At 48.1% G+C, this 25,351-nt stretch overlaps 5 protein-coding genes across 7 annotated transcripts; 2 read left to right on the forward strand and 3 right to left on the reverse strand.

The window, feature by feature from the left end:
• The first annotated feature begins 282 nt into the window (after nucleotides 1–282).
• On the forward strand, nucleotides 283–4,527 carry LOC117837591 (probable xyloglucan endotransglucosylase/hydrolase protein 27). Its single transcript, XM_034717296.2, has 4 exons — nucleotides 283–1,824; nucleotides 1,928–2,028; nucleotides 2,129–2,337; nucleotides 3,849–4,527. The coding sequence occupies exons 1-4, from the start codon at nucleotides 1,605–1,607 to the stop codon at nucleotides 4,315–4,317; spliced, it is 999 nt and encodes a 332-aa protein (XP_034573187.1). The 5' UTR covers nucleotides 283–1,604; the 3' UTR covers nucleotides 4,318–4,527.
• A 264-nt stretch (nucleotides 4,528–4,791) lies between these two features.
• Nucleotides 4,792–10,386, reverse strand: LOC117837590 (RNA demethylase ALKBH10B). The gene is made up of 8 exons (XM_034717295.2): nucleotides 9,623–10,386; nucleotides 8,705–8,803; nucleotides 7,501–7,604; nucleotides 7,243–7,360; nucleotides 6,785–6,895; nucleotides 6,592–6,704; nucleotides 6,371–6,522; nucleotides 4,792–5,933 (listed from the first exon to the last, which is right to left on the reverse strand). The coding sequence occupies exons 1-8, from the start codon at nucleotides 10,116–10,118 to the stop codon at nucleotides 5,153–5,155; spliced, it is 1,974 nt and encodes a 657-aa protein (XP_034573186.1). The 5' UTR covers nucleotides 10,119–10,386; the 3' UTR covers nucleotides 4,792–5,152.
• A 3,937-nt stretch (nucleotides 10,387–14,323) lies between these two features.
• LOC117836681 (uncharacterized) lies at nucleotides 14,324–19,414 on the forward strand. Of its 2 annotated transcripts, XM_034716149.2 has the most exons (9): nucleotides 14,332–14,526; nucleotides 14,641–14,843; nucleotides 15,328–15,400; nucleotides 16,124–16,219; nucleotides 16,349–16,399; nucleotides 16,677–17,048; nucleotides 17,425–17,745; nucleotides 18,569–18,878; nucleotides 18,996–19,414. In XM_034716149.2, the coding sequence occupies exons 1-8, from the start codon at nucleotides 14,437–14,439 to the stop codon at nucleotides 18,584–18,586; spliced, it is 1,224 nt and encodes a 407-aa protein (XP_034572040.1). In that variant the 5' UTR covers nucleotides 14,332–14,436; the 3' UTR covers nucleotides 18,587–18,878; nucleotides 18,996–19,414. The 2 variants fall into 2 exon arrangements, with proteins under 2 accessions (XP_072147267.1, XP_034572040.1); XM_072291166.1 differs by lacking the exon at nucleotides 16,124–16,219 and having other exon boundaries at nucleotides 14,324–14,526.
• LOC117836680 (purple acid phosphatase 3) lies at nucleotides 18,287–21,092 on the reverse strand. The gene is made up of 7 exons (XM_034716148.2): nucleotides 20,755–21,092; nucleotides 19,804–19,960; nucleotides 19,559–19,666; nucleotides 19,342–19,469; nucleotides 19,117–19,245; nucleotides 18,970–19,037; nucleotides 18,287–18,847 (listed from the first exon to the last, which is right to left on the reverse strand). Exons 1-7 carry the CDS (start codon nucleotides 20,935–20,937, stop codon nucleotides 18,613–18,615), a joined length of 1,008 nt encoding a protein of 335 aa, XP_034572039.1. The 5' UTR covers nucleotides 20,938–21,092; the 3' UTR covers nucleotides 18,287–18,612.
• Nucleotides 21,093–22,664: 1,572 nt separating this feature from the next.
• LOC117836682 (purple acid phosphatase 4) lies at nucleotides 22,665–25,124 on the reverse strand. 2 transcript variants are annotated; one of them, XM_034716151.2, is made up of 7 exons: nucleotides 24,651–25,124; nucleotides 24,054–24,210; nucleotides 23,845–23,952; nucleotides 23,552–23,670; nucleotides 23,326–23,454; nucleotides 23,176–23,243; nucleotides 22,665–23,085 (listed from the first exon to the last, which is right to left on the reverse strand). In XM_034716151.2, the coding sequence occupies exons 1-7, from the start codon at nucleotides 24,840–24,842 to the stop codon at nucleotides 22,845–22,847; spliced, it is 1,014 nt and encodes a 337-aa protein (XP_034572042.1). In that variant the 5' UTR covers nucleotides 24,843–25,124; the 3' UTR covers nucleotides 22,665–22,844. The 2 variants fall into 2 exon arrangements, with proteins under 2 accessions (XP_034572042.1, XP_034572041.1); XM_034716150.2 differs by having other exon boundaries at nucleotides 23,552–23,679; nucleotides 24,651–25,120.
• Between the last annotated feature and the right edge of the window lie 227 nt (nucleotides 25,125–25,351).

The raw sequence follows: 25,351 nt of genomic DNA on the forward strand, positions 1-25,351 counted from the left end.
GGCCATGGATCGACATCGATCTGCAGCGGCCAGCCAGCCATCAGCCAGTTCACCGGCGTCGCGACAGCCCGCTGCCCCGGGATCAGCGCTCCTCCGGGCCGCGGATGGTCCAAAAGCAGGGGAAGGGAACGAGCGGTTGGCGCCGCTGGGGTCCGGCGGCCCGCCCTGTCTCCTCCTTGTCCGCCACCCTTTTCCCGCGCGCGGCCGGCCGGCCGTTTTCGCTGCGCGCGCGGTTCGGTTCGTCGCTGTCCCCGCCTCGCGGCCAGGCCCAGACACCGCATTCACTCCGCTGATGACCACTGGCTGGGCATCATCAGCGTCTTACGGTGTGTATTTACTGCACTCTGTCACTGTAAATCGTGTTCCTCCATGGACCATGCATGGTGAGAACTGAGAAGCTTGGAGGCCGTTGAGCCGTTGGGGGCAAAGTAAGGGAGAGGGACTGTGTGTGTCGCGCGTTGTTGCCTCAACGGCTCGGCAATCAATCCCGCATTGAAGCGCGGACGTTACATGTCTCGCTTCGGTTCCCCGGCTGAGCTGCCACGCAACTCCGCTGCACCTGCAAGGAGGCCACCAGAATGGAGGCTCATCGGCCGGCGCATTCCTCCTCCCTCCTTGCCATGGCGCGCGGCGGGCATGGTCCCCGCCGTCCCCCGGTTCCCACAGTCTCGTGCCATCAATGGTGGTGGCCAACTGAATACCGGAACTTCGCGGAGTTGGTGGTACTCCTACACGGCAGTCGCGGCCGCCGCCTCGTCAGATCTGAATGTATCTCGCCGCGCCGGCCTGATGATGGTCAGCTGGCCCTGGCAGCGCCCCCACGCTTTGGTTTTCCAAGTGCTCATGTGCAAATGGGTTGGGTTGGACCAGATGTGTACAGTTCCTAGGCGAGACCCTGCGCTTCTTCAGCGATAAGATCTCGGCATCTCGCTGCCAAATGCCAAATGCGAGCGAGTGCTATCATTGTTTGCAACCGAAACTTCCGACCGGATTCGGGTAACCTTGACACGGGAGCGCTAGATAGCCTTGCAAGTTGCGACCGATAGTGGCATACGCTGAGCGAGTTTGGGGCCAAGAAATGGGAAGTTTCTGCCGAGGGGAAATTTTACCTGGACGACTCCACGGTAAAAACTGTGGGTTTTACACTTGTCCAGTTGTGCTTGAGCACTGGACAAGGCGTGAGAGCTGGGAATGAAGAAAGGGGTAGATCGTAGATGAATCAGCGAGGCGTGGAGTAGCGCAGTTGGGTACAGTGCTCGGATGTGTTTAGTACGAGAAAATATCCGGCGCTTCCCCGATACACGGCGCATAGGGCTGGGACTAGAAGTAGGAGGAGACCCCCGCGGCCACGGCACAGTGCTCGCTCGTACAGCCTCTCGCTTACTGCCAGTGCAACTCCCAATAAAGAGCAAGCTGCTGCTGCTGCTGCTCGTCCATGTCCTCCCCTCATCCAGCTCAGTTCACACCCGGCGCATGAAAAAGCCACCCTCCTTTCCAGCCCATTTAGCTCGCTAGGTAGGGAGTAGAGACAGACAGCGCGAGGAACAGGGAGCGCGCGGCTCAGCGTAGCAGAGCTCGCAGAGCAGAGACCAGTGCGGGGCCCAATGGCTGCTGCTGGTTCCTTCGTGGCTTTCTTGGCCGTCTTCGCGGCGGCGGCGGCGGCGGCGTGCCTGTCAGCGGCCGCCATGGGCGATGGCGAGCTTCTCCGCCCGGCGGGGACGTCACTCTCCTTCCGGGAGGGCTACACGCAGCTGTTCGGCGACTCCAACCTCGCGCTCCACGGGGACGGCAAGAGGGTGCACATCACCCTCGACGAGCGAACAGGTATCGGCTTGGTGTTCTTGGCGCCCGATCAGTCGATGCTCGTGTTCTCTGCTCTTTGCTCTGCTCGTGAACCTCATGGCTGTTGCTCTGTTCCGTCGCGCAGGCGCCGGGTTCGCGTCGCAGGGCGCGTACCTCCACGGGCTCTTTAGCGCCCGCATCAAGCTCCCCGCCGACCACACCGCCGGTGTCGTCGTCGCCTTCTACGTGAGCACCCTTCCTTAACAAACCTCGCCGCAATGGCCGGCCGCCGGCGTCGTAGCGCCGTGTTATTGTGACCTCCGATGCTGATGCCGCGGCGATGCAGATGTCGAACGGGGACGTGTACGAGCGGACGCACGACGAGCTGGACTTCGAGTTCCTGGGGAACGTGCGGGGCCGGGAGTGGCGGGTGCAGACAAACGTTTACGGCAACGGCAGCACGGCGGCCGGCCGGGAGGAGCGCTACGGCCTCTGGTTCGACCCCACCGAGGACTTCCACCGCTACGCCATTCTCTGGAGCCACGACAGGATCATGTAAGCTAAGAAGAACCACGAATCCATCTCCTTATCCTTGCTCATCAACCATGATACTGTTGCTAGCATGTATCAAACACACTTTTGAGGTAGTCTGGTTGTGCTTAGTAGACAAGTACACTTGCTTAGTAAATTTTAAGCATGTTCATGAAAATCTGGGCTTTGAAAAGAGTACATTAACCACAAAAAGTTTCACTATGATGATTAGATGATGCAATCATACAGAGGTTTTCGTACCCCTTCTCCCTTGATGGTATGGTGTCAGTTCAGCACTTTTACCTGTTCTGTTATTCATGGTGCAAGGGTGCTTGTAGTACAGAACAGTGCTGCATATGGCTGGTCTGACTGATTGCGCCCTATCTTTCTCTACTACCGTTTACAATCTTCATTATTAGGCTGAAGTACTTTCTGTTTGATTCTTCCTTATCGCCTCCTTTTTTCCTTTTCTTTTCATTTTTGGCTCTCATGAATCATGATTGACAGATATTGGCCTATTCATCTTTACAGCTTGTAGATTCCTTTGCCTGTTGTCACTTTAATCATTTATGTCCCGAGGCCCCAAAATTGAGTAGAGATGGCATCACTACAAATACCACCCAAATATTTATGCAGCGAAAAGACCAATGAAGTATACCTCAGTTAAATATGAAGTTCTGAACTTCCCAATATATAGAGCTCAAGCTTCTGCTTAGCTAATAACCAATGACACCTTCAACCTGATTCTTCAATATTTCGTCTCTGCACTGAAATTTTGCATTCAGGGTAGCGTTTCATATCTTCTGTTTTGATTCAGATTCTGCATTCTTTAAACAAGACTCCAAAATGTGGCAAATGTTTTGTTGCACTTTAGAAACCGAAATGCAGCAAAACACAAATCCATCCTGGTTGCACATATATGTTCACGTGAAAAAAGTTAACACCCAAAGTGGTCCATTTACTGCTACAGCGCCCACTAGACCTGAGCATCCATCCATCACAGCATGTGCATGAGCTTCTTATCTCTGATCCTCCCACCAAGACCCGCATGCCGCCTTCCCCTGCATAATTGCATTCCACACCTGCTTTTCTCCTGTATCCTGGAGAACTCACAAGGAACCTTTTGATTTCTTGGTAGCATGGAGAGAAGCAAAAAGGCCTCCGCCATCAATCCATTGCATCACCTGCTTTTCAGTTTCACCATGCGTTTTCCCATGAGCCCTCTCCCTTTTCAGGTTCATGCATCCTTTTACCAAGAAACATGACTGGTCGTACAATCCCAAACTCTCAAGCTTTTGACAACTCCTTCCAATGTCTTGACTTAAAATTCAGGCTGTTAGTAAATGACTGATGAGCCTTTCAACATTGCACGACTCGAGCCTACGTAGGCATTCAAAGTTTAAAACTCAGATGAACTTCCTTTTTACAATAAAATTTACACATTTAACATTTCCATTCATAAAGAAAAAGTTACTGTACTATACTCCAAAGCATCACTGATGTTTTATCTTATATGTAACCTGGCCGTTCTGCAGATTCTACGTCGACGAGACGCCGATCAGGGAGGTGGTGCGGACAGGGTCCATGGGCGCGCAGTTCCCCTCCAAGCCCATGTCCCTGTACGCCACCATCTGGGATGGCTCCAGCTGGGCCACCTCGGGCGGCCGCTACAAGGTGGACTACAAGTACGCGCCCTACGTCGCGGAGTTCGCCGACCTCGCGCTCCGCGGCTGCGCGGTTGGCCGCCGGGCGTGCGAGGAGCCGGGCAGCGCCGCCACCGCGATGTCACCCGCAGAGCGGTCGGCCATGGAGGCGTTCCGGGCGCGGTACATGACGTACGGCTACTGCTACGACCGCCTCCGGTACCTGGCGCCGCTGCCGGAGTGCAGCGTCGGCCCGGAGGCCGCGGCGTTCCTCCCGTCGGGGGACGCCAGGGCGGCGGCGGCGTCGCGTAGGCGTGGCAAGCGCCACCGGGCGCGCGTTGGCGCGGACTCGGCTGTCTGATGATCGGCAGCTGTGTCGCTGTATCGACTGTGATGTGATCTGATCTATGCTTAGGGTGACGTGCACTGGCATTGTAGTAGGGTAACAGTAACTTGAGTTCCGCTGATTAGAAGCCTCATCACTTCTAGTCTTCAACCAAACTCTCCTCGCAGCATTGAGATTCCTTCGACTGTCAGTGGCTTGCGAATTCAATCATGAAGGTTAACTAAACTGGGACTGCAAGTCTAGCACATAACAAATTTTTTCCATGAAAATTCGACAAAGTGGTCACCAACAGCAAGTCAGCAATACAACCATCTGCCCTTCGGATTTTGGTACTTCCAGGACAGCTTGTATGGTTACACACGCGAATACATTTGTAGCTGAGCCAACCAGTGCTAGAGGTGCAGGGAATAATTGCCATTAGTGCTAGAGATGCATCAAAGATCAGTGGTAGTGGATCACAGCGCAAAGAGTTAACAAGGACTATCATCATGCCATAAGTTTCTCCCCCATCTTTCCATTTCCGACGTGTTGGCTGATAAGATTACGACAACAAAATACATCAGAAATGGTTTTCACTGCCAAAGCATACATCTAGTCCCACATTTGGGTAATGATAGCAGATGATAACTTAAGGCAGCTTGATAAATCCAGTTTTGCAACAGAGCAGCTACAAAATTCAAGACAGTGTTTTCATCTTAGGAACTTGACACTGAGGTTTCTTGTCAAGGTTGCGAGAGTTGCTGACGAAGGCCTCTGCGAAGCTCTGCGTGCTCCCGCGATATCACCGCCTGAAAAATCTAAGCTTCCTCGTCTCTTCGGTTTCTCTTGTCTATGTACTATAACCACCCCTCTATTTAGAGGCATGTCCATGTGGCTGGACTTTGCTGCTCCCAACATTTTTCAGACTACCATTCTGATGCTCCTTGCTTACAGCTGACTTCTCTTCTGCAAAGCTGCCACCACCGTTTGAGCTCCCATTGCATTCTGGTTTCTCCTCAGTTGTGTACGATCTGTTTGTTGGCGAGCTCTTTGGAGAAAGATGGCCATTAGACATCTCCTTGCCAGCAATCTTGTTCTGCAGGTAAGCTGATGCTGAACCTTGTGGAGAGTTAGGTTCACCGTGACCAGGAGAACCTGGCATCATCTGGTGAGGCAGTGGGTGGCCTGATCCCGGAGGAAGGAACACCCCAGTACCAGGACCAGGGAATCGCGGCGGAGGCGGCCTTGGAGTAGCTTCCGGTATCCAAGCTGCTGTTGTGTTCGGCAAGGGAACAGCTGGCGTGAAAGGTATGGCTGCAGCAGAAACAGGAGCAGGGGCTACAAATATTGGCTGCATTCCATCAGATGGTGAGACGTGATGAGGTCCAACAGCTGGCGCTGGAAGAACACCACTTGCAGGAGCATATCCAAAGTGTTTAGGACTTTGGGGATGGCGTGCCATGTTACCCGGCCTTGATGACGGACCCCACGGCATAGGAGGTGTCAATGGAGGAGTAAACCGAGCACTTTCAGCTGGGATGTGCTTTCTTGCTACAGACTTTCCAAAACTCAGTAGGATTCGGTGCTTACGTGTAGCAGGAATAGCTCGTTTGGCAAGGTCAGCACTTTGCCCTTCCAGGAGTAGAAGTGACCTGCAGTTGAGAGACTAATATTTCAGGAAGCTTACTCAACAAACATGCATAATGTCATAAATTGCTTATTAAACTACCTTATAAAACAAAAGATGAACAGCTAAAACTAATAAATATAGCATGCATTGTTTTGTTAAATTCAGATTACTACCTATATATTTATTTATTTATTTATTTCACACTTGATCAACTGAAAATGAGTCTTGGTGTAGCTCAGATTTGCCTAATATACCAACTAATAAAATTCATCACAAAGTTTCCTACTCTAGTTTAAGTACTAACCAGCCAAATGGTTGTTTCCCTATAACCAGAAACTTGAGTTCACAATGTATCAAAGAGAGTGAAGGGTCAACTATCAAGCAGAGTTTGACTATAGTTTGAACTATTTAGGACACAAATGTAACTGAAAACCTAGATTACTGGGGGGAAGCTTTTACCCAGCTGTGAGCGAGAGCTTCAGGGGACCTCTATGATCACCTCGTTCTCCTGATATAGCTCGGCCAAACACCATATCACAATCTGTTAAGCAGAGCGTACAAAGAGGTCTACCATACCAAGGAGGGGAGTGGTGAGGATGTAAGTAGTCTCCCTGGAAGAAGAATCATTTAATCATACCTATGGTCAATTTTAAGCCAAGATAGTTATCAAAGAAAATTACCTCATTGAAGAAGTCAATAACACAATAATCTGGTTTGAAAGCTATAATTTCCTGCTGAGACAAGCGATCAAACAGATCATGCAGCAGCCCAGGAACCGGCTCCACCCTTGTCTCTGGAATCACATTTAAAGGTAAAAGATTGTCATCAAAATGTGACACTAGCATGAGGTACTGCAGTACAAGCTTGATCTACCTCTTTGATTTTCATCATCAGGAGGGCCTTCAATGATAGGAATACCCATCTGAACAATTTCCCTTCCATGACCCTTCGTTGGTCTTTTACCAATTATAACTGTCTGCCCAGCTGTTTCATCAAATAAAATAATATAACTTGACAAAATCACAGATAATTAACTTACAGTGCATAAAGACCTAGACATATTCTGTTAGCAGAAATGTGAAATGCCCACAAGAGATGGGACCATTTTTTTTCTGTGTTTTCAATTTAATTCTGGTAAATCTTCTCAGTTCTATCACAGTATGCGCTCTAGAGTCTACATACAGATTCAAGTTGGAGATAGCAAAAGTGAAGCAATAGACAGACAATTCCAAAAGGGATACTGCACGCATATAAAGTCATAGCCACAAATATAAATAACTTCTAATGCAAGATAACCACCAAAAGGAAAGAACAAACATTTAAAAGTTTACCTTCAAGACCCCCTCGCCGGCAAGAAGCTTTTGTTTCATTAACTAAAGTAAGAATCTTATTTGTCTCGGCCACATTTACCAACCCTTCATAAACCTTGAGCCCTTCAACAGAATTAACCTAAAGAAAGATAATATTATACTTCATTACACCAGGTTAGCCATAAGTAATGCAGTTAAAACACTCTATATGATGTCAAGATAACTTGAAAGGGAAACTGAATATTCCAATCAAAATTCTGATTTGTTTGATTAGCATACCTTCTTTCCATCAACGATTTCAGTGGTTGAATGCTCTACAGGGGTTGGAACCACTTTGCTGCTTCCTTCAGAAACAGCTTGCAGCTTTGAATTTTTTTCACCTTCTACAGGATATATAATACAAGGACACGATTCAGAAACCATAGAACCCTATTTGACCCTTTAGTTTTCAATCACAACCTTTCAAACTTCATAAGATAACAATGATTCGGAAAGAGAGCATAACCAGGAAAATAGCAACACTAGCAAATGTCAATCAGTCAAGAGAGTAAGGAGGTCAAATTCAGGTCATATTTTATACATTAATATCCTCACCCAGAATCTGCTGCTACTAATACGGAATAGTTACATTGGGCAATTTCCACAAAAACGAGCATGATCCATATGTGCACATTGGTCATTTGAACAATAATAATCACAAGTCGGATAAAAATTCTTGGACACCCAACCACTGAAAACTTTCATGGCACGGCAGTGCAGTTTAATCAGTTGATTCTTTACTTCTGTACAAAATTGCAATAGGTGAGGCATGACATGGTTGAAACCAATGCAAATCTGAATAATAGACAAGCTCACAAGAACTACACATCAACTTGGTTACTGTGTAGGTACCAACAGCAGTTTCAGCTGTTTCCAGCAGCAGAGCTTGAAGAGAGATCTAGAGGGGACCAAATTAAATACATGGTGAAGTTCAAAACTGACTTACGAAATTTTCTAGTAGCAAGGGCAGCAACGGCCACCTTTGGCCATGACTAAGGTCCGCCACTGGTTGTTTCGTACAGTACTGACTAGTTGCTTTGTTCTTTACTAACAGTTTAGAGCTTGAACATAGTAAGCCAGTAGTTATCTATGCTTTACCCTAAAGGCACCCTTAATTAACAAATAGAAGAATAGCACTCTCAGAAATAGCTATTGATCCATCTTAGTTGTGCACAGAACTTGTTGAGCTGACTAGGCAACATATGGCATATGCCATCTCAATTAATTTTACTGATATACTCTGGCAAGAAAAACAACGAAGCAAGGACTGTGGAAAGAGGGAAAAAACGCCATGTGTTTATAGAGAGGGTACACGAGAATTTCGTTTTTCAGTGCACAAAGCATTTCCAATGAACCAGCAACGACCAAATGATGCATTATGCTGTTTTAAGTAAATGAAAATACAAAAATGCACACATGTATGCATAAGTCTGTGCTTGTGTACCGTCAATTATAGGAGAATCCAACCGCAAGCTTTTAGTATCAACCATGTTCTCCACTTCTTTCATCACCTTTCCTTCCTTGTGATTGTGAATATCACGTCCTAGAAAGAGTCAAGGGCACATGAGAGGGTATTTTATTAAAAAAACTAATTACTCATGAATTTACCACTTTTTCTCAATGGTACATGCAAAAAGGGAACATAATGCATTAAATGAGTAAAATAAAATGGTAACTGTACTATCATGAAGGGAACGGCTACAGTTTAAGCAGAAGTTGACCATCCCATGCAAATGCTTTATTGTAAGATCCAAATATGCCACCTTTACATAAATCACAACTCCAAGCCAACAGAAGAACACACAAACCCACCCCATTACAGAATGATCAGAACTATGAAATGCTCAGAAAGAACAGTTTCCACATAGATGAACAGCTGTCATAATTTTGCACGTGCCCCTACATATCTTACACTGAAAAGCTATTTCTGGATAACATTATCAGTAACTTTAGGGCCTCCCCAATTGGCAATTGGTACAGAACTACATATCACAGGGCGCTAAAAGCTTGCCTTTTAAGGCCTCCACATTTGTTTTTCTTTTATTAAAACAGATACAAGTCAGAAGCAACTAGGCTTCAGCAACTTGGGATGATCACACCACCATCTACAAATGGAGATCAGCATTTTGGCAACAGGCATATCATTGGCTCAATGCCTTGAAGACGTGAGAACCGATTGGCAAACAAGTAAATCAAAGCAATACCACAAATGCGTTGGATGGATCGTACCGTTTTGTGGCCCAACCCAACAGAGGAGGGAAAAGCGACCTCGTGAGTAACAACTAGCAACAGAACAAACACTACACTACCACCAAACAAAGAAAAGAAGAGCACGATATCACACCAAGAGATCCCGTCTCACCATCTTTATCGGATCCAGCTGCCGGGACCGCGCCGCCGCCGCGCGCCGGATCGGGGCGATAGTGTCCGCCGTGGCGATGGTGCTGGTGGGAGTGGTGGGACTGCGAGAACGGTTGGCGTCGAGGGGGCGGCGGCGGCGGCGCGGCCGGCGACGCGGCAGCCCCGAGCGCCTGTGCCGGCTGCGCGCGTCGGCGCCAGCCGACCTGCTGGAGCGCGAAGGCGACGTCGGCGACGGGGAAGAACTGCTGCATGTGGATCACGGGCGCCCAGTGGTGGCGGCGCTGCTGCACGGCGGCGGCGACGTGGTCGTACTCGCCCGGGTCGGCGACGCTGCGGAGGTGGACGACGAGGAGGTCGATGATGGCGTTGGCGGCCGCGAACTCGCCGCGCAGCCAGGAGATGAAGCCGTCGCGCTCGTCCATGAGCCAGCCGGCGGGCTCTGCCGCCGCGGCAACGCCGGGCGCCGGGGTCGTGATGACGGCGGCGGCGTTGGCCATCGCCCCCGTGCGTCCCTCACCACTGGGGGCCTGCGCTCATAGAAAGGCGCACCCCAGCCGGCAATGCCGAGGGGGGAGGGAGATCTAGGGTTTTGCTGTATATTTTTTCCTCCCAAAGTTGTTTTTGTTTCTGGTGGTGGTGGTATAGGAATGGAGGCGAGAGAGAGAATGGCAGGCTCGGCTAGTGGCGGCAGTACAAGTAACAGTGTGAGGAGCTGAGGAGAGAGAGGTCAGAGGAGGAGGCGAGGCTTGAAGAGGAGAGGAGAGCCGGATCTGGGGCACCGAAGATTCGCGAAACTAGAGGCGGGCGGGAGGACGACGCGGAGTCCCGGTGGAAACCTAACGACTATCTTGAACCGAGCCGCCGACAGATGGGTCCGGGGCCCATCTGTCGGGGGCAGGGAGCGGGAAGCGGCGGGTAGGCGGCGGCCGGAGCCGGCGTGGGGGGTTTTGCTTTAGGATTCGTGGACCGTCTCGATGCCGCTGGTGTTGGTGGTAACGGGAGCCAGGTGGTTGTTGGCTCGCCGTTATCTCCCTGATGCTCGGCTGGTGGACCGAGGGCCCGCTTGTCAAGAGTCACTGAGTCACTGTGTTCGGCTGGTAGCGCGTGCCTCTGCTTGGCGAGACAATTTCGCATTGACCGATAGGGAAGAGCGGAACAGAAACGCCCCTGCCGTTACAGTCTCCTGTTTTCGAGGGCATGCCGTTACAGTCATGCACGCTAAAAAGATATTATTTGATTTTAATGTGAATGTTAAATGGATGTATTCAGATTCAAATTTCAGTGTTTTTCTCTATCTGATTCCAGATTCGTATTCGATAAAAATGTAAAATATCTGACATTATCCGTATCCGCAAATAATAAAGTAGCCAATGAAGCCATCTAAAACTTATTTATATTACTAAATACTAATTAAAAATGATATTAATTTTTATATTTCAAATAAAATAATTATTTACACCATTTAAACTATTAAAAATATCTATATGGCAAATGACTAATTATGTTAACCTAGTATTACTAGTGATATATAATGATAAAGTTTAATTAATTTTAATATGACTAATCGTATTTATGTTAAATACATTATATTATTTATTAAATGAATAAATGATATTTAAATGTATTAGTGAACTTATTTTTATTATTAAGTGGTATATATATGGAAATACTTATTTTTATATTTATTTTGATATATTTATTATTTACTAATAAATATGTTATTTTCAATAAGTATCTATTATGTACTATGCTCCCTACTTGCAACATGATTTTTATCAATTTTAAACCATCGATAAAGTAAAATTAATACTCGTTATGGTTCTGTGTCGTAAGTTGAGTAAGTATCCGACTGTGAATCCAAATTTGAACTATTTTTTTATATTTGTATTCGTACTGAAATTCAAATTAAAATATGGTAAATAATGGTATCCGAATTCGATTGCATATAGTATCCGATTCGATCCATCCCTAGCTCCGCAAACCTCCTCGGCCGACACCTGGGCCATCTCCATGTCGGTGGCTTCACGCCTGTCTGCCGGCCCCGAGGCCTCACCCGCCAGAAGCGGCCGCGTACGGGCGGACGCGTCGAGATCCGCGCGGCTCGGGACGGACGGCCCGATGCCGGCATGGCCCGCCTTAGTGGGTGTCGGTTGCATCGGCCCCCACAATAAACGCGGGTTGTTGCGCGGTGGGGGCACGCCCACGGGACGGGAGGCAGCAGACACCTTTACGCCATCCCGCCCGTCTCACATGGCGGCCGTCCCCACCCGTCATCCGCGACGAAACGGCACGCGGCGGGGCCCGCGCGTCAGCCTCCCCGTCGCGGGCGGGATAGGGCGGGCGGTCGGGCGGAGAGGTCAAAGCGGAGTTCCGTTCCGAAATTCCGCGCTGACTCGGGCAACCCCGGCCGCGTCGGTATCTGCTGCTCGGTTTACGGGCTTTGGAGCGTTCCACGGCTGGGTGGGCGCCCCGCGCGCTGGGTCCGTTACGTTCCGATTCCGACCTGATCGGCTCCGCGATCACAAGCCGACTCGTGTCGTCGTGCGGCAGGCATACCACAAACAAACAGACGTGGGGGGGCAGACGGCCGTGGCCCAGCACGAGCAGCACAGCCAGCAGGGGTGTGTTTCACGCGGCCGTGAGCTCTCTCTTTCGAGTGGCAAAAGCTGGTGCGGTGGCGGGGGATTTTGCGCCCGATTCGCGAGAAAAACTGAAAAAGGACGGGTTCTGATTAGGCCGGCGGGGCGGGGGAACGGGAAAAATCCGGCATGGCAGATTTGGCAGGACGGTGGTGGCCGCTGCCGTGCTGGCGGTGGTGGCCGCCGATGTGATGATGGGTTGGCACGTTGCTGTGGAAACGGGGAAGCGCGGGCGGGGTTTGCTTGCGGAGCAATCCTGTTTCCTCGTTTGTTGAAGGTGCACGGAACGGTGCCGAAGCTTTTTTTGTTTGGCGCCGTGGAACGGGACGGTGGGTTATTAATCGCTTACTAATCCCGAGTCAAACTTTTTGATGGTGGGGCGATCAAAGTCAGTCAAGCGGCTGCCATTATCGCCGTGGAACAGATGACGGGGATTGACCAGCAGGTGCCGAGGACGGGCTCAAAGGCTTTACTAAGGTCTTGTTTAGTTGTCAAAGTTTGGAGGTGACAAATTACTGTTACAACACTGTAGCACACTGTAGCGTTTCATTTGTATTTGTGAATTATTGTCCAAACATTGACTAATTAGGCTCAAAAGATTTATCTCGTAAAGTACAACAAAACTGTGCAATTAGTTTTTAATTTCGTTACTCCATGCATGTACCGCAAGTTTGATGTGATGAGGAATCTTCTTTTTGCATAGTGCCAAAGTTGGGAGTTGGGGGTGAACGACTAAGGGGACGTTTCTTCCACTGTCTTATTTTTAGCACGTGTCATATCGAATGTTTAGATACTAATTAGGAGTATTAAACGTAGACTATTTACAGAACCAATTACATAAGTGGAATCTAAACGGCGAGACGAATCTATTAAGCCTAATTAATCCATCATTAGCAAATATTTACTGTAGCAACACATTATCAAATCATGGACTAATTAGGCTTAATAGATTCGTCTCGCCGTTTAGATTCCACTTATGTAATGGGTTTCGTAAATAGTCTACGTTTAATACTCCTAATGAGTATCTAAATATTCGATGTGACGGGTGCTAAAAATAAGTTAGTGGAAGAAAACGGGACCTAAAAATCCAGTCGTAACGTCACTGGTATTACAGGTACGGATGTGGGTTTAAAAAACACGTTGTTGCTGCCTTGCACACGTCCGGCGATGAGAAAAGTTCTCTAGAGAAAATGGCTGCGAGGAGAGCGACCGGCGAGACGCGCACGCGGATGGAACGCGACCTGGAGTCACATATTCAAACGGCTTGTTCGCCTTTTGCAAACTTTTTGCAGCAAATTTTCACTCTGTGTTGCAACGGCACTGTAAGAAGTTGACGCCGACGGGCGACGACGCCACGCCGGGAAGGTGGAAAGGTTAAGCAGAGGAACCGAACGGGTAGTCAGGCAGTGAGAGAAACAAAAATCACGCTACTTTTTTTAGCTGCAAACATGGTTTCGCTCCTCCGTTGCTGGCTTGCTGCACAAGCACACAAAAAGGAGAAAATGTGCTTTCGGGCTTCTCGGCACGTTTGTGAAGCCCTCTGTTTTCAGAAGAGCACGTGTTAAAGTGAGGACGATACCAGGTAGAGCACGGCCAAAAGTTCGGTACGTCGCATGCAGCGCCTAGTCTTTGTATACCAACATGTATCGATCTGAAGAATTGACTGATTTTTTTCTTGGTTTGATGGGTCATGCACGAGAAGAGCTTAAAGAAACGGGGAGAAGACGTTTACTCTCAAATTAATGAAAAATAATGACCGTGTGCACAAACTGTCGTCCTCGTTTGACCCAGGCACACAGGTAAGCGAAGAGGTCTGGAGTCTGGCTGGACTCTGGAGGAATCAGCGACGCCGTTGCTGGCTACTGGACTACTGGTGAGTCGTGAGACCCTTGCCAACGTTGCCATGCCTCAGCAGCTCATCATGCTCGTATGCCGGCAGCCGGCAGGCGGTGTCCGAACCGGGGACGGCCAGCAAACCCTCCGGTCCAAAGAGCTTACTGGGCCTAATAATGGCCCAAGACATTGTCCCCTTTATCCGCCACTTTCCTGTTCTCCTCCTGGTTAAAAGAGAAGAGCTCCAAGACCCAAGACTCCAAGAGCAACAGCTGGTCATCCATCCCCTCTTCCCCAGGGGTCCTACCTGCCGGCCTCACCAGTCCACACGCGCACCGCCGCAATGGCCAGTACCACCGCCTCGCCGCCGCCGGCCGCCGGGGACCACCCCCGCGTTCTGCTCCGCGGCTTCCTCTCCGGCGAGACCTGCAAGGTACTCGCCTTCCTCCCCCAGTCCCTCTTCCTCTGAAGCTTCTCAGAACCCTAAACCTTAGCTGCTCGGCTCGGTCTGCGTCGTTTTGACTGACGCTGCGCCTGGGTGCGGCAGGAGCTGGAGTTCGTGCACCGGAGCTGCGGCGCCGCCGGGTACCGCCCTTCCGTGGTGTCGACGTCGCTGCCGCACCTGGCGGCCACTGGCTGCGGCCACCTCCTGCTCCCGTTCGTGCCCATCCGCGAGCGCCTCCGAGACGCCGTGGAGTCCTTCTTCGATTGCCTCTTCGATGTCTTCATCGAGTTTACTGGGCTCATCAGGTGCTCAATTCTCGCGTTATCGCGTAACTACATGTCTCTTACTATCTGCTTAATTCAATCAGTTTAGAATCAGCATCGAACTGGTGCCTTCAGCATTTCAGTTTAGAGGTACGGAAGACATCGTGCGATTGAACTTGGGTGCTTATTTTCAGCTAGCTTGCCGCTTGGGCACGTTGGTCAAAATTGACGTTGTTGTTCACTGGAATTGTGTGGGCACTGGACTGTGATCTGTGGGGGTACAGCAAAAGGCTAGTGTAGGCTTCATTTACAGGTGGAGTGTATACCAATTTGGGCGTAGTCTTATTTGTTCTGAATTGTATGCGGAATTAGTTGATGCCATGTTCTGAATTATATACTGTAATGAGATTGCATAGTTTGCACACGCACTGCATAAGATATATGCTATTGTTTCACTGTATGGAGGGTGCATGAACATCCTTATATGCTGGATCATTGCTAAAAACACTGTCTATTTGCTATGCAGTTGGTGTAAGGGAGCTTCTATTGGATGGCACAGTGATGATAATAAGCCTTATCTTAGGCAAAGGGCTTTCACAGTAAGTACCAATCTTTTTGTCTTTGGAGTTCCATGAGTTCAGCATGGACCTATTCCTGTTTATATGTTGAATCTGTTGTGCCTGTCAATAGTTGTGGCACACGCACACCCTGATGAAGTGATTAGTGTCTGTTTTTTTTTGATCCTCTTTGCAACGCTTCAGAGTTCAGACTACATCCATTCAGTTGCGTACTTATATATGCTCAGTGATTTTCAGGCCTCCTTATAATGGGGTGTGGGGGTTCTATGAAGTTCACCCTAAGCCTTATGAAGTGATGTAGTTCTGCATTTTAAATCTAATCGAGATACTCCGGAAGGATCTAATGTGGCTGCCACTTTTGGGACTTCGGTTCCTGGGGACAGCCTGCATGGTGCCATTCCATGCAGTGGTAGAAGAAATGGTCCACGCTATATCTACATTAAGCGAGAATGGCTTGTCCCATTTTGTGCAAGCCTACATAGATTTTGTTTAAGGCCTACTTCTTGTTTACCTTTCTAAGCATTAACGTCAGCGTTTCTGATGTCTATAGAAATAAAACTACAGGAATCAGAACTTCTATTTTATATCATTTATAGAACTATTTAACTCAAGAACACGGCCCTGCCCTGCCCATGAAACTATGAATATATTTGGATCTTTATGTATACTGAATTTATTTCTGATGTTTACTTTGTCAGTGTTTCACCTTGTTCATCACATGCTCTTTCTTGTCTTATTGCAAAGGCAGTTTGCTACTTGAACAATCATGGAGAGGACTATAAGGGTGGAATCCTGCAGTTTCAGGATGGTGATCCTTCCTCTATTGTTCCAGTTGCTGGTGTATGCAAATCCACTTTTACTTTGCATCCGTTTGCAGAATACTTTTCTTATGAAGCACACGTATTTGTTGACTGTTAAAATGTTATCGGGTAATTTTGTTAAGTTTTATGAGAAGTATTTTTTCCCCAGGATGTTGTCATCTACACTGCTGATAACCGTAATGTCCATTGTGTAACTGAGGTACATTTCTGTTGTCTGCATTATTTGAATGTTTCTTTTTCTTTTGCTTTTATTGGATATTTGGATGTCTATCAACTGTGCCATGAGCAACCCACAGTCAAATGTGAACTTACAACATTTCATGATCTATAATTATAGAAGCTTTTCCTTGCACCTTTTTTTTTGGGTAAAACTCAATTCTTTGCAGCCATGTTATCAAACACTTTTTGATCTTTTTGAAGTTTCTTGCATTTCCTTTCATTTTTACCAGCAAATTACAGCAAGTTTTTCCTTACAGGTCACTGAAGGGGAAAGGCTCACCCTGACTCTTTGGTTCACTAGAGACCAAGCTTTTGATGAGGATCCAAAACTCCTTAGTTTTCTCTCTCAGACATCATTGAGCTGTGGACCAACTGAGCAAAAATCTTATATTCCTATGCCAGCCTCTGATAACATGTATTGGTTTTCCTATGATCAATCTGGTTTTGACATACGATATGCTAGAGTGCATGTCCTTGGGCTTAGTTTTCACTCAAGTAGTGGTGAATACAATACATCTGTGTTACCAGCTGAAGATGATCCAATAGAGTTGCTTGGGAAGCAACTGCGGCTCAGGAGGGGAGATGAGGTCTTTGAGAAAATATTTTCTAACAGCTTGCATGCTCTTCAGGTATCCTTCATTTTTTTGAGTGACCTTATAATATCTACTGACCTTATAATATCTACTGTGGGCTAGAAGACATCAACTCATATCAATCTATCAGTCATGAACTCATTATTGACCAACTATATGCTGCAAGTTAAGGATTTTAATGTTATTCTTGAAATGAAGTGTAAAGTACTACCTTTTCCTTTTGGCCTTGCTTCTTTAGTAAAACGTTAACCATAGATGCACAGTAATGCCATGACAAGTTACATGTTCACATGTCTGTGATTGTCCTTGAGGGTAACATTATTCTGAATAAGACAACCTTTTTTTGGAAAAATGTAGGCCAAATAATATTGTTTTGAAATATTTCAAATGGTCTACTTCCTGTTCTAAATAGGTGGTGCAATTCTACTACTGGAAAGCACCCAAGCTGGCAGCAAGGACGGAACAAAGTGCCATTGGTTCAAGAACAGTTCGCTATCCAACTATACATCATTCAAGAGGAACAGAACTACCATTACCATGCAATCACACACTTGCAGAAACTATATTTGGATCATTTAACGCTTCGGAGTTTACTTTCGAATGGAATGATTTTGCATTAGCTGTTGCTCTGTGGGAAAATTATTCGGAAGAGTTAAAGAAACAGTTGTTGACATCTTTGCCATACTGGCTGTCCAATGGAACCATTTTTGTTGTTGAACCCTCTGAGCTCCAGGTACGTAAGAAACTAAGCAGCAATCTGGTGAACTGGGAATAAAATAGTGTATATGGCATTTCAAGTTGCTTCCGCTTGAGTTTTCTTTTTCAGCCGTGAACAGTTCTGGATTTAGATTGTAGTTATTGGATTAGATGCAGATTCCAGAGTTTTTGTCCCATTTGGATAATTTCTCTTAACACGAGGTTTCATTTAGTTAACTATAGAACATCATGGTAACCAGTTAGTGATAATTACAATTCAGTAGCTATCATTTGGCGCGATAAACCATCTTTTACAGCTTTACCCTTGTCTCCTGTGAAGAACCTAGTATTTGTGCATTTTGAGGTTTTGTCATGAAATTGTTCTGTTGTATATAATTTCATGCTTAAGGTAGATTTTTTCATCCGAGAATGAAACTGCAATTAGCATGGATGATGGCCCAAATTTACTGGGAAGAACATCCCTATGGCCTGAAGCATTGGCAGGCCATTGGTTGGCTATTCCTGGAAATAGTATCAGCTGCCAAAACAACCATGTACCTCCGTCTTGCTCTCGCATAGAAACACAAGAGAGAACATGGTTCTTAATTTGTGGAATCTGTAAATATTCCTACAATCGAATCCTATATTGCATAAGTAGTTCCCAGTGGCTCATATGCCAGATACAAATGGACCTTGCAGGCTTGCACATCCACATTGCATCTCTGCTCCTACTGTAGTAGGAAGTGCATGCCACTACATGTTTCTTTGGCAGATGACACAACATATTAAATACTAGCATTTTTTTCATTTCCAGACCACTTATGCCACTTACCGCAATGGCTCATTCAAATTTTTTACAGAGAACTGCACCAATCTAATGCTACAATGGTGATTTGGATCTGCCTCATTCTTCAGCGAAATAGCTTGCAGGGAGGTATGCTTTTCTCAAGCTCCACTGGGAGTACCGGTACAGTATATTCCCATCAACGTCGTAAAAGATGAAGTCAGCTTGGTCCTGGTGTAGCTGGAGGGACATGAACCCTTGCCCATCATAAAAGAACTTGAGGCTATCTTCATTTGGCTGGAAGAATCCTCTCCATGCTCTGGAACCGCCACCGCTTGTGAAGTATTGGATTGGACTGGAACAACAGAAGCATATACGCTATATGGGTAAGACCACTTCACCTGGTGTTTTAATATTGGCATGCATGTTGAATTCTAAATTACTGTAAAAATTCACTTTGTATAAATGGATGCTAACCTGTCTCTGCTGCTTATGTGTTCCAGGCAGTGGTCATGCCCATTGATGTAGAAGTCAACGCCGTTAATCTGAAATGGGGCAAAAATATTATTGACCAGTTCTTTTTAAATACGTTGAGGGATAAAACTGTTGCTACTTCTGAGTAACCTTGAGGATTGGAAGAAGCAGCTGGAGAAGCTCCTTGGTGTCACCATGGTGACTGACACTCCTCATGGTATGATGGCCAACAGCAATCTTCCACTTTGCGGTTGATTTCTTCATTGCCTCATCCAAATCCTAGACGATAGAATTCATGAAAGAAGAATAAATTAATTTTGCTTCGTGGCATAATAGCAGTGTCTGTCATCGATAAATTCGTTCCAATATATGCACCTTCAGTAAGTTGGTTATGTATTTCTCGCGGGGTGCTACTCCTCTCCAATCATAATGATTTCCTTTCGGGTGAGTCCAATATTTCAGTTGAAATGGGGTGGTGTCAATAAAGAAGAAATCCGCAATTTCTGAGAGGATGTATCAGAGTTAGCCCTCTTTCTCCACTCTTCACAAACCTAGCAAGTTTGTCTGGTTCGAATGAAATATAAATTTGTACCTGCGTTCACGATGAATGATCTCATGCAAATAAATCGGCTGTCGATCTTCCGTAGGACTGGGCTAAACTGCGCTAAAGCATTACCCTTGTAGTCATGATTTCCCAGAACTGAAAAAGAAAAGCACAATGTGCAAGCGTTAGTACACATCCAAACACAGGCAGTATGCGACATGTTTTGGTCGCCGCGTCGGTAGAAATGGTCATTAAAATTTACAAGCACAAGTTTCAGGTTCAGTAAAGCTTACCGAGGTACCACGGCTTCTGTAAGCTCTTCGCCGTGTAGATGTCTGTGAAGGATTGCTCGAACGCATGGTCATCCACGCCCGTCAGCCCGGTCTCGTAGAAGTTGTCGCCGGTGGATACGATGAAGTCGATGTCGAGCTCCTCCCCGACCCTGCCCATCTGCACGAAACCCGCTCATTTTCTTACTATACTGCTACTTTTACCAGTTTACAGTTCCCGGAAGTTAAATCCTCACATCAGATTAGCCTGCTTAGTGAAAAAAATGTTCGTTTCCTGTGATTCGTAGTGGATCTAAAACTGCCGAAAGTCTTAGGGTCAGTTTGGTACGACTCCAAACGATTTAAGGCCCGTTTGGTTCGCAGGGCTAAAGTTTAGTCTCTATCACATCGAATGTTTAGATACTGATTAGAAGTATTAAACATAGACTAATTATAAAACCAATTGCACAGATGAAGGTTAATTCGCGAGACGAATCTATTAAGCCTAATTAGTCCATGATTTGACAATGTGATGCTACAGTAAACATGTGCTAATTATAAATTAATTAGGTTTAATAGATTCGTCTCGCAAATTAACCTCCATCTGTGTAATTCTGTGTAATTAATTTTATAATTAACTCATGTTTAGTCCTTCTAATTAGCTTCTGAAGATTTAACTCATGTTTAGTCTTTATAATTAGCTATCGAAGATTCGATGTGATACGGATTTTAGGTCAAGGATACAAACACCACTTTAATCTTTTGATCCATTTTCGATAGATGCGCACTAACAAAACAGGATTGGAGATCACGAGCACGCGCCAGTGGACGCAGGTGCCGAGTGCCGACGGCTGTCTTTGTGGCATAAACAAATCAGACGCGACAACTGGGCCAATAGGAAAACGGGCTCATTCTACTCCGACTCCGACGAACAGAAACGGATCCTATTGGTGGGCGGGACGAATGCTTTTTTACCTGCTCGGCGACCCGGGACTGGTTGTACATCCCCTTGCGGCCCCAGTCCCCGACGACGAGCAGGCTGAGCGACCCGTCGGTCTTGGCCGGGTGCTCCAGCCGGGGCAGCGCCGCCACAGCGCACAAGAGCGCGGCCGCCGCGGCCAGGAGGGCGAGCGCCATGGCAGCGCCGCCCTTCGCCATAGCGCGGCGCACCCGGAGGGAGCAAGAACGGAGGGCACCAGTTGGTAGCGCGCGTGCGCCGCAGCAAAGCAAGCCCACACCTCGGTCAGGTGTCTTGGCAGTTGCCACAGGCAGGCAGCAGGGGAAGGAAGGGAAAGGTAGGGAATAGGCCAACCAATAGGGAACCCCGGGGAGGGAGATATCTGAGGGAGGGCGGCGAGGCTGCCCGTCCAATGGGCAACCGGGTGCTGCATGCGTGAGCGCGAGTGGCTGACGCGGCGACCCCCAATCCTGTGGGGTCCGGCCCGCTTTCTCCTCCCTGATTGCTTTTCGCTTGTAGCGTATGGAAGCGTCAAGATCGTCACGTTTTTGTTCGAGCCGTGCCGTAGCGAGCGATGCTGCCATCTCGAAGGGAAAAGATTGGGAATGCGAGCGCGACAGGAGTGATGGAGTGGGTGACAACGTGATCGGGCAGCTGGAGTGATGGGCGCGGCCATATCTGATGACTTGGAGATTCCAGCGGACCTGCTCGTGTCGCCCCGGTCCAGTGCCAACTTGCATTGCAGCAGGGGCTCGCGCTCCAGTTCGGAGTTTTCTCGCCCACGGAATTGCAAGAGATTATCATCTGCCTGACCGGCTACCGATCCAAGATGGGTCCACGGGCCACCATCATGCATTCATGTGTCACACCGTATATGAACATTACCGCGTGGTAGTGCATGCCCTCCGCCCAGCGGCAGACGGTCCGGACTCGCCTGCACAAGAGACCTTCCATACGACATTTTTAGTCACAATCGTTTTTGAATCCGGGACTAAAGGATACCGGGCTCGCATGCACAGAGAAGAGACCTTCCATCCAGCGTTTTTAGTCCTGGTCGTTTTTGAACCTGGGACTAAAGGTCCTCTAGTCCCGTTTGAAAACACAACCCGGAACTAAAGGGGAGGGCCCTTTAGTCCCGGTTAAAACCAACAATTGGGACTACATCTCTTCGTACCGGCCTGGCAGCCTTTATCACCCCACCGCCCTCATCTCTCTCCCCCACTACCTTATCCTTTCCCCACCACCGACTCTTTCTCTCCCTCTACCGCTTCCTCTCCATCTCCTACTCTCTGTCCTCCCTCCACTGGCTGCCGTCGCCACGCGAGGCCTCCCCGGCCAGGCCCTAGCCACTGGCGCGTGGCCCGCCGGCCACACGAGCGCACGAGCTCTCCCCGACCGGCCCATGGTCGGTCGGCGCGCATGTGGGCGAGATGGCGAGCGGGGGAGCCTGTGGATACGAGAAGTGGGCGAGATGATTTGTTTGTGAATGATTTTGTGCTATGTTGTGAATCAAATCGAACTCATGTGTTGTGAATCAAATTGAACTCATGTGTTGTGAATCACAATCTTGTGCGCTCTTACTTTAATTCGTGAAGTGTTAATTGTTTTGATTATCTTTGTGGTGGAGTTGGAGCTCAAGGAGGTGGTACAGTGGTCGAGGCGGAGCTGGGCGCACGGCGGCACAAGCAGGAACTGGGGAGGGGGGCATTTTTTTTATTTTTTTGAACCTTTAATCCCAGTTGAATGACCCAGGACTAAAGAGAGGGACCTTTAATCCCGAATAATCAGTCCCGGTTGATTTTTCGAGAGTTATGATGCTTACCAATAGGTCAGTTTTCCACCGGTGATGGAAAATGGTGCCTCGTTTTCCTCATGCTCGACCGTGGCAGTGACAAATGCTCGAAGCGACAATGAAGCGACGACGACATAAACCGAACCTAGGTATTCCTTCTCCGTGGATGGATGAACTACACGCCATACTTCAGTACTAGTACATTTTTCTCTCAGATCACTTCTCCGCCGCTTATCACAATGCCACAATCAAATTTTACAGTGATGTCGGATACCTGAACCGATCTCTAATCTCTCGTGGTGATCTCCATCCGACTCATTCCTCTGTGGCGTAGCCGGACGGCCGGAGGTGGCTCGTTTCCATCGGGCTCGACCGCGTATATTGGTACAGCTCATTCCCATCGACGTCATAAAAGGTGAACTCGGCTTGGTTTTGGTCGAGCTGGAGGGACATGAACCCTTGCCCGTCATAGAAGAACTCAAGGTTATCTTCGTTGGGCTGGAACACTCCTCTCCATGCTTTCGAACCGCCTCCGCTTGTGAAGTACTGGATCGGGCTGGACCAGCATAATAAACATGAGTGTTAGGGTTAGGCCCCTTCATCCATCATCATATATCTTGTGCAAACATATTAAATGGATGCTAACCTGTCCCTGCTGCTAATGTGCTCCAGGCAGTGGTCGTGCCCATTGATGTAGAAGTCGATGCCGTTGGCCTGGAAATGGCATGGAATTGTTAGCGTATAATTCCTTTTGGTACAAATTTCTGAAGCTAATATCACCGATGCCTTTTGTGACCTGGAGGACCGGAAGAAGTAGCTGCAGAAGCTCCTTGGTGTCACCATGATCACTGACACTCCTCATGGTATGATGTCCCACGGCAATCTTCCACGTTGCAGTTGATTTCTTCATGGCCTCGTCCAAATCCTGTCCACAAAACGAAAGAGGACTAAAACTAAATAATTTTGCTTTGAAACATCGTCATAGCTTGTTTATCATTGATGAGCTCATTCAAAGTATGTACCTTCAACAAATTGGCTAAGTATTTTTCTCGAGGCGCCACTTCTCTCCAATCATAATGATCATCTTTAGGGTGAGTCCAGTACTTCAGTTGAAATGGAGTCGTGTCAACAAAGAAGAAATCTACAATTTCTGGTAAAAACATCAGAATGGTATTTTACAGTTAGTCCCCCTTTTTTCTCATCACAGTTTTCACAATAGATCTACAGTTACTCTACTTTTTTTCACCACAGTTTTCACAATTGACCTAGCTAATTTGTTGATTATTTCAGTGGAGAAAAAAAAACGATTCTGTACCTGCGTTAACAATAAACGACCTCATGCAAATGAACCGGCTGTCAATCTTTTGCAGGACTGGGCTGAGCTGTGCAAGCACATCACCCCTGTAGTCATGGTTTCCCAGAACTGAAAAGGAAAATGAAACGTGAGTCACATGTATAGCGTATACCAAAAGAAAAACATTGTAGCAAGATGAAGAGTGACGGAAAAGCACAAGCTAAACTTACCGAGGTACCAGGGCTTCTGCAGGCTCTTCGCCGTGTAGATGTCGGTGAAGGATTGCTCGAACGCCTGGTCATCTGTGCCCGTCAGGCCGTTCTCGTAGAAGTTGTCGCCGGTGGATATGACGAAGTCGATGTCGAGCTGCTCCCCGACTTTCCCCATCTACATCGGAAACCACTAATGCATCAAAAAGTACTAGCGGTAACTTTTCCTTAAGTGAACAACAGCTGGAACTTTTTTTTTGTCCAGAAAAAGGTCAGAGCATGAGCATGCATGCCCTGAGCCGGCCATCGGGGCATCGGCGACTTTTTCTTCTTTACAATAAAGAAAACTGAAATGGCAAGTGGCAACCGATGGTGGAGACTTGCACTACTCCCACTCCTCCTTCGCCCAATCAGAACAGCCGGCCAATGGCAGGTCTCCGTGTACCACCATTTTGATCAGGGATTCAGGATCCCCTACCTCAACGAACAGTAAGACCTCGACCAAAATTACAACTACAATCCAATCCTATCTACTCCTGCTCGATCGGCGCCTATATCAACGGATCAAGATCGTAAAAGAGCAGAAGGTTCTCGGTTAATTTCTCGAATGTTGCGTACCTGCTCGGCGACCCTGGATTGGTTGTACGTGCCCTTGCGTCCCCAGTCGCCGACGACGAGGAGGCTGAGCGACCCGCCGTTCTTGGCCGTGTGCTCCAGCCGGGCCAGCTCCCCGGCGGCCGGCGAACACAGGAGCGCGGCCAGGGCGAGGACCGCCGCGGCGGCCATGGCAGCGCCGTTGCCCTTCGCCATCGATCGCCCCCCTCCCCGGCACTCGAATCAAACTGAAAACGAGATGCCGCGATCGGGCTAGGCCGGGGGACACTGACGGCCGATATATAATAGCGGCAGTGGTACGCGACGCGACGGCAAGTCACCACTCCACTAAACCAGGTCCTGGTTAGGTTAGGTGCCTTGCAAGCATTCGCGGCGCGGGAAGGGAGGGGAGGCGGGGATGTGGAGACTGGAGGAGGCTCTGGCTCTGGCTGTCGCTGTCCGTCCAATGGAGCGGGTGAACGGGTGACGCGGCCCCCACGCCTGCCAATCCCTTCCCGATCCGGGGATTTATGCTTTCGGATGATTACTTGTGGCGTTGGAGACCTGGATAGTGGAGACGTCCAGATCGTTTTACTTCCGTGTCATCCATGAACAGTGAGCGATAATGCCATCCGGAAAAGGGAAACCGCGATGATAATGCGATCCATGGGCATGGGCTGTGCTCGCATTATTGGAGCGACCCGTGGAGTGGTTGAGTGAGTACG

Source organism: Setaria viridis, chromosome 9, assembly GCF_005286985.2.
Source record: "Setaria viridis chromosome 9, Setaria_viridis_v4.0, whole genome shotgun sequence".
Classification (NCBI taxonomy): domain Eukaryota; kingdom Viridiplantae; phylum Streptophyta; class Magnoliopsida; order Poales; family Poaceae; genus Setaria; species Setaria viridis.

Bases quoted from the DNA above. Each gene is read 5' to 3' on its own strand.
- LOC117837591 (XM_034717296.2), top strand. From the start codon at position 1,605: ATGGCTGCTGCTGGTTCCTTCGTGGCTTTCTTGGCCGTCTTCGCGGCG. The intron at 1,825-1,927 runs GTATCGGCTTGG...TCCGTCGCGCAG, and splicing joins CACCCTCGACGAGCGAACAG to GCGCCGGGTTCGCGTCGCAG. The intron at 2,029-2,128 runs GTGAGCACCCTT...GCGGCGATGCAG, and splicing joins GTGTCGTCGTCGCCTTCTAC to ATGTCGAACGGGGACGTGTA.
- LOC117837590 (XM_034717295.2), bottom strand. From the start codon at position 10,118: ATGGCCAACGCCGCCGCCGTCATCACGACCCCGGCGCCCGGCGTTGCC. The intron at 7,361-7,500 runs GTATGCTAATCA...ATCTTTCTTTAG, and splicing joins AAATCGTTGATGGAAAGAAG to GTTAATTCTGTTGAAGGGCT. The intron at 6,896-7,242 runs GTAAACTTTTAA...TTGATGAAACAG, and splicing joins CCGGCGAGGGGGTCTTGAAG to CTGGGCAGACAGTTATAATT.
- LOC117836681 (XM_034716149.2), top strand. From the start codon at position 14,437: ATGGCCAGTACCACCGCCTCGCCGCCGCCGGCCGCCGGGGACCACCCC. The intron at 14,527-14,640 runs GTACTCGCCTTC...TGGGTGCGGCAG, and splicing joins TCTCCGGCGAGACCTGCAAG to GAGCTGGAGTTCGTGCACCG. The intron at 15,401-16,123 runs GTAAGTACCAAT...CTTATTGCAAAG, and splicing joins TTAGGCAAAGGGCTTTCACA to GCAGTTTGCTACTTGAACAA.
- LOC117836680 (XM_034716148.2), bottom strand. From the start codon at position 20,937: ATGGCGAAGGGCGGCGCTGCCATGGCGCTCGCCCTCCTGGCCGCGGCG. The intron at 19,667-19,803 runs GTAAGCTTTACT...TTTCTTTTTCAG, and splicing joins ACAGAAGCCGTGGTACCTCG to TTCTGGGAAATCATGACTAC. The intron at 19,246-19,341 runs GTGCATATATTG...TCTATCGTCTAG, and splicing joins ACATAACCAACTTACTGAAG to GATTTGGATGAGGCAATGAA.
- LOC117836682 (XM_034716150.2), bottom strand. From the start codon at position 24,842: ATGGCGAAGGGCAACGGCGCTGCCATGGCCGCCGCGGCGGTCCTCGCC. The intron at 23,953-24,053 runs GTAAGTTTAGCT...TTTCCTTTTCAG, and splicing joins GCAGAAGCCCTGGTACCTCG to TTCTGGGAAACCATGACTAC. The intron at 23,244-23,325 runs GTCACAAAAGGC...TGCCATTTCCAG, and splicing joins TACTTCTTCCGGTCCTCCAG to GCCAACGGCATCGACTTCTA.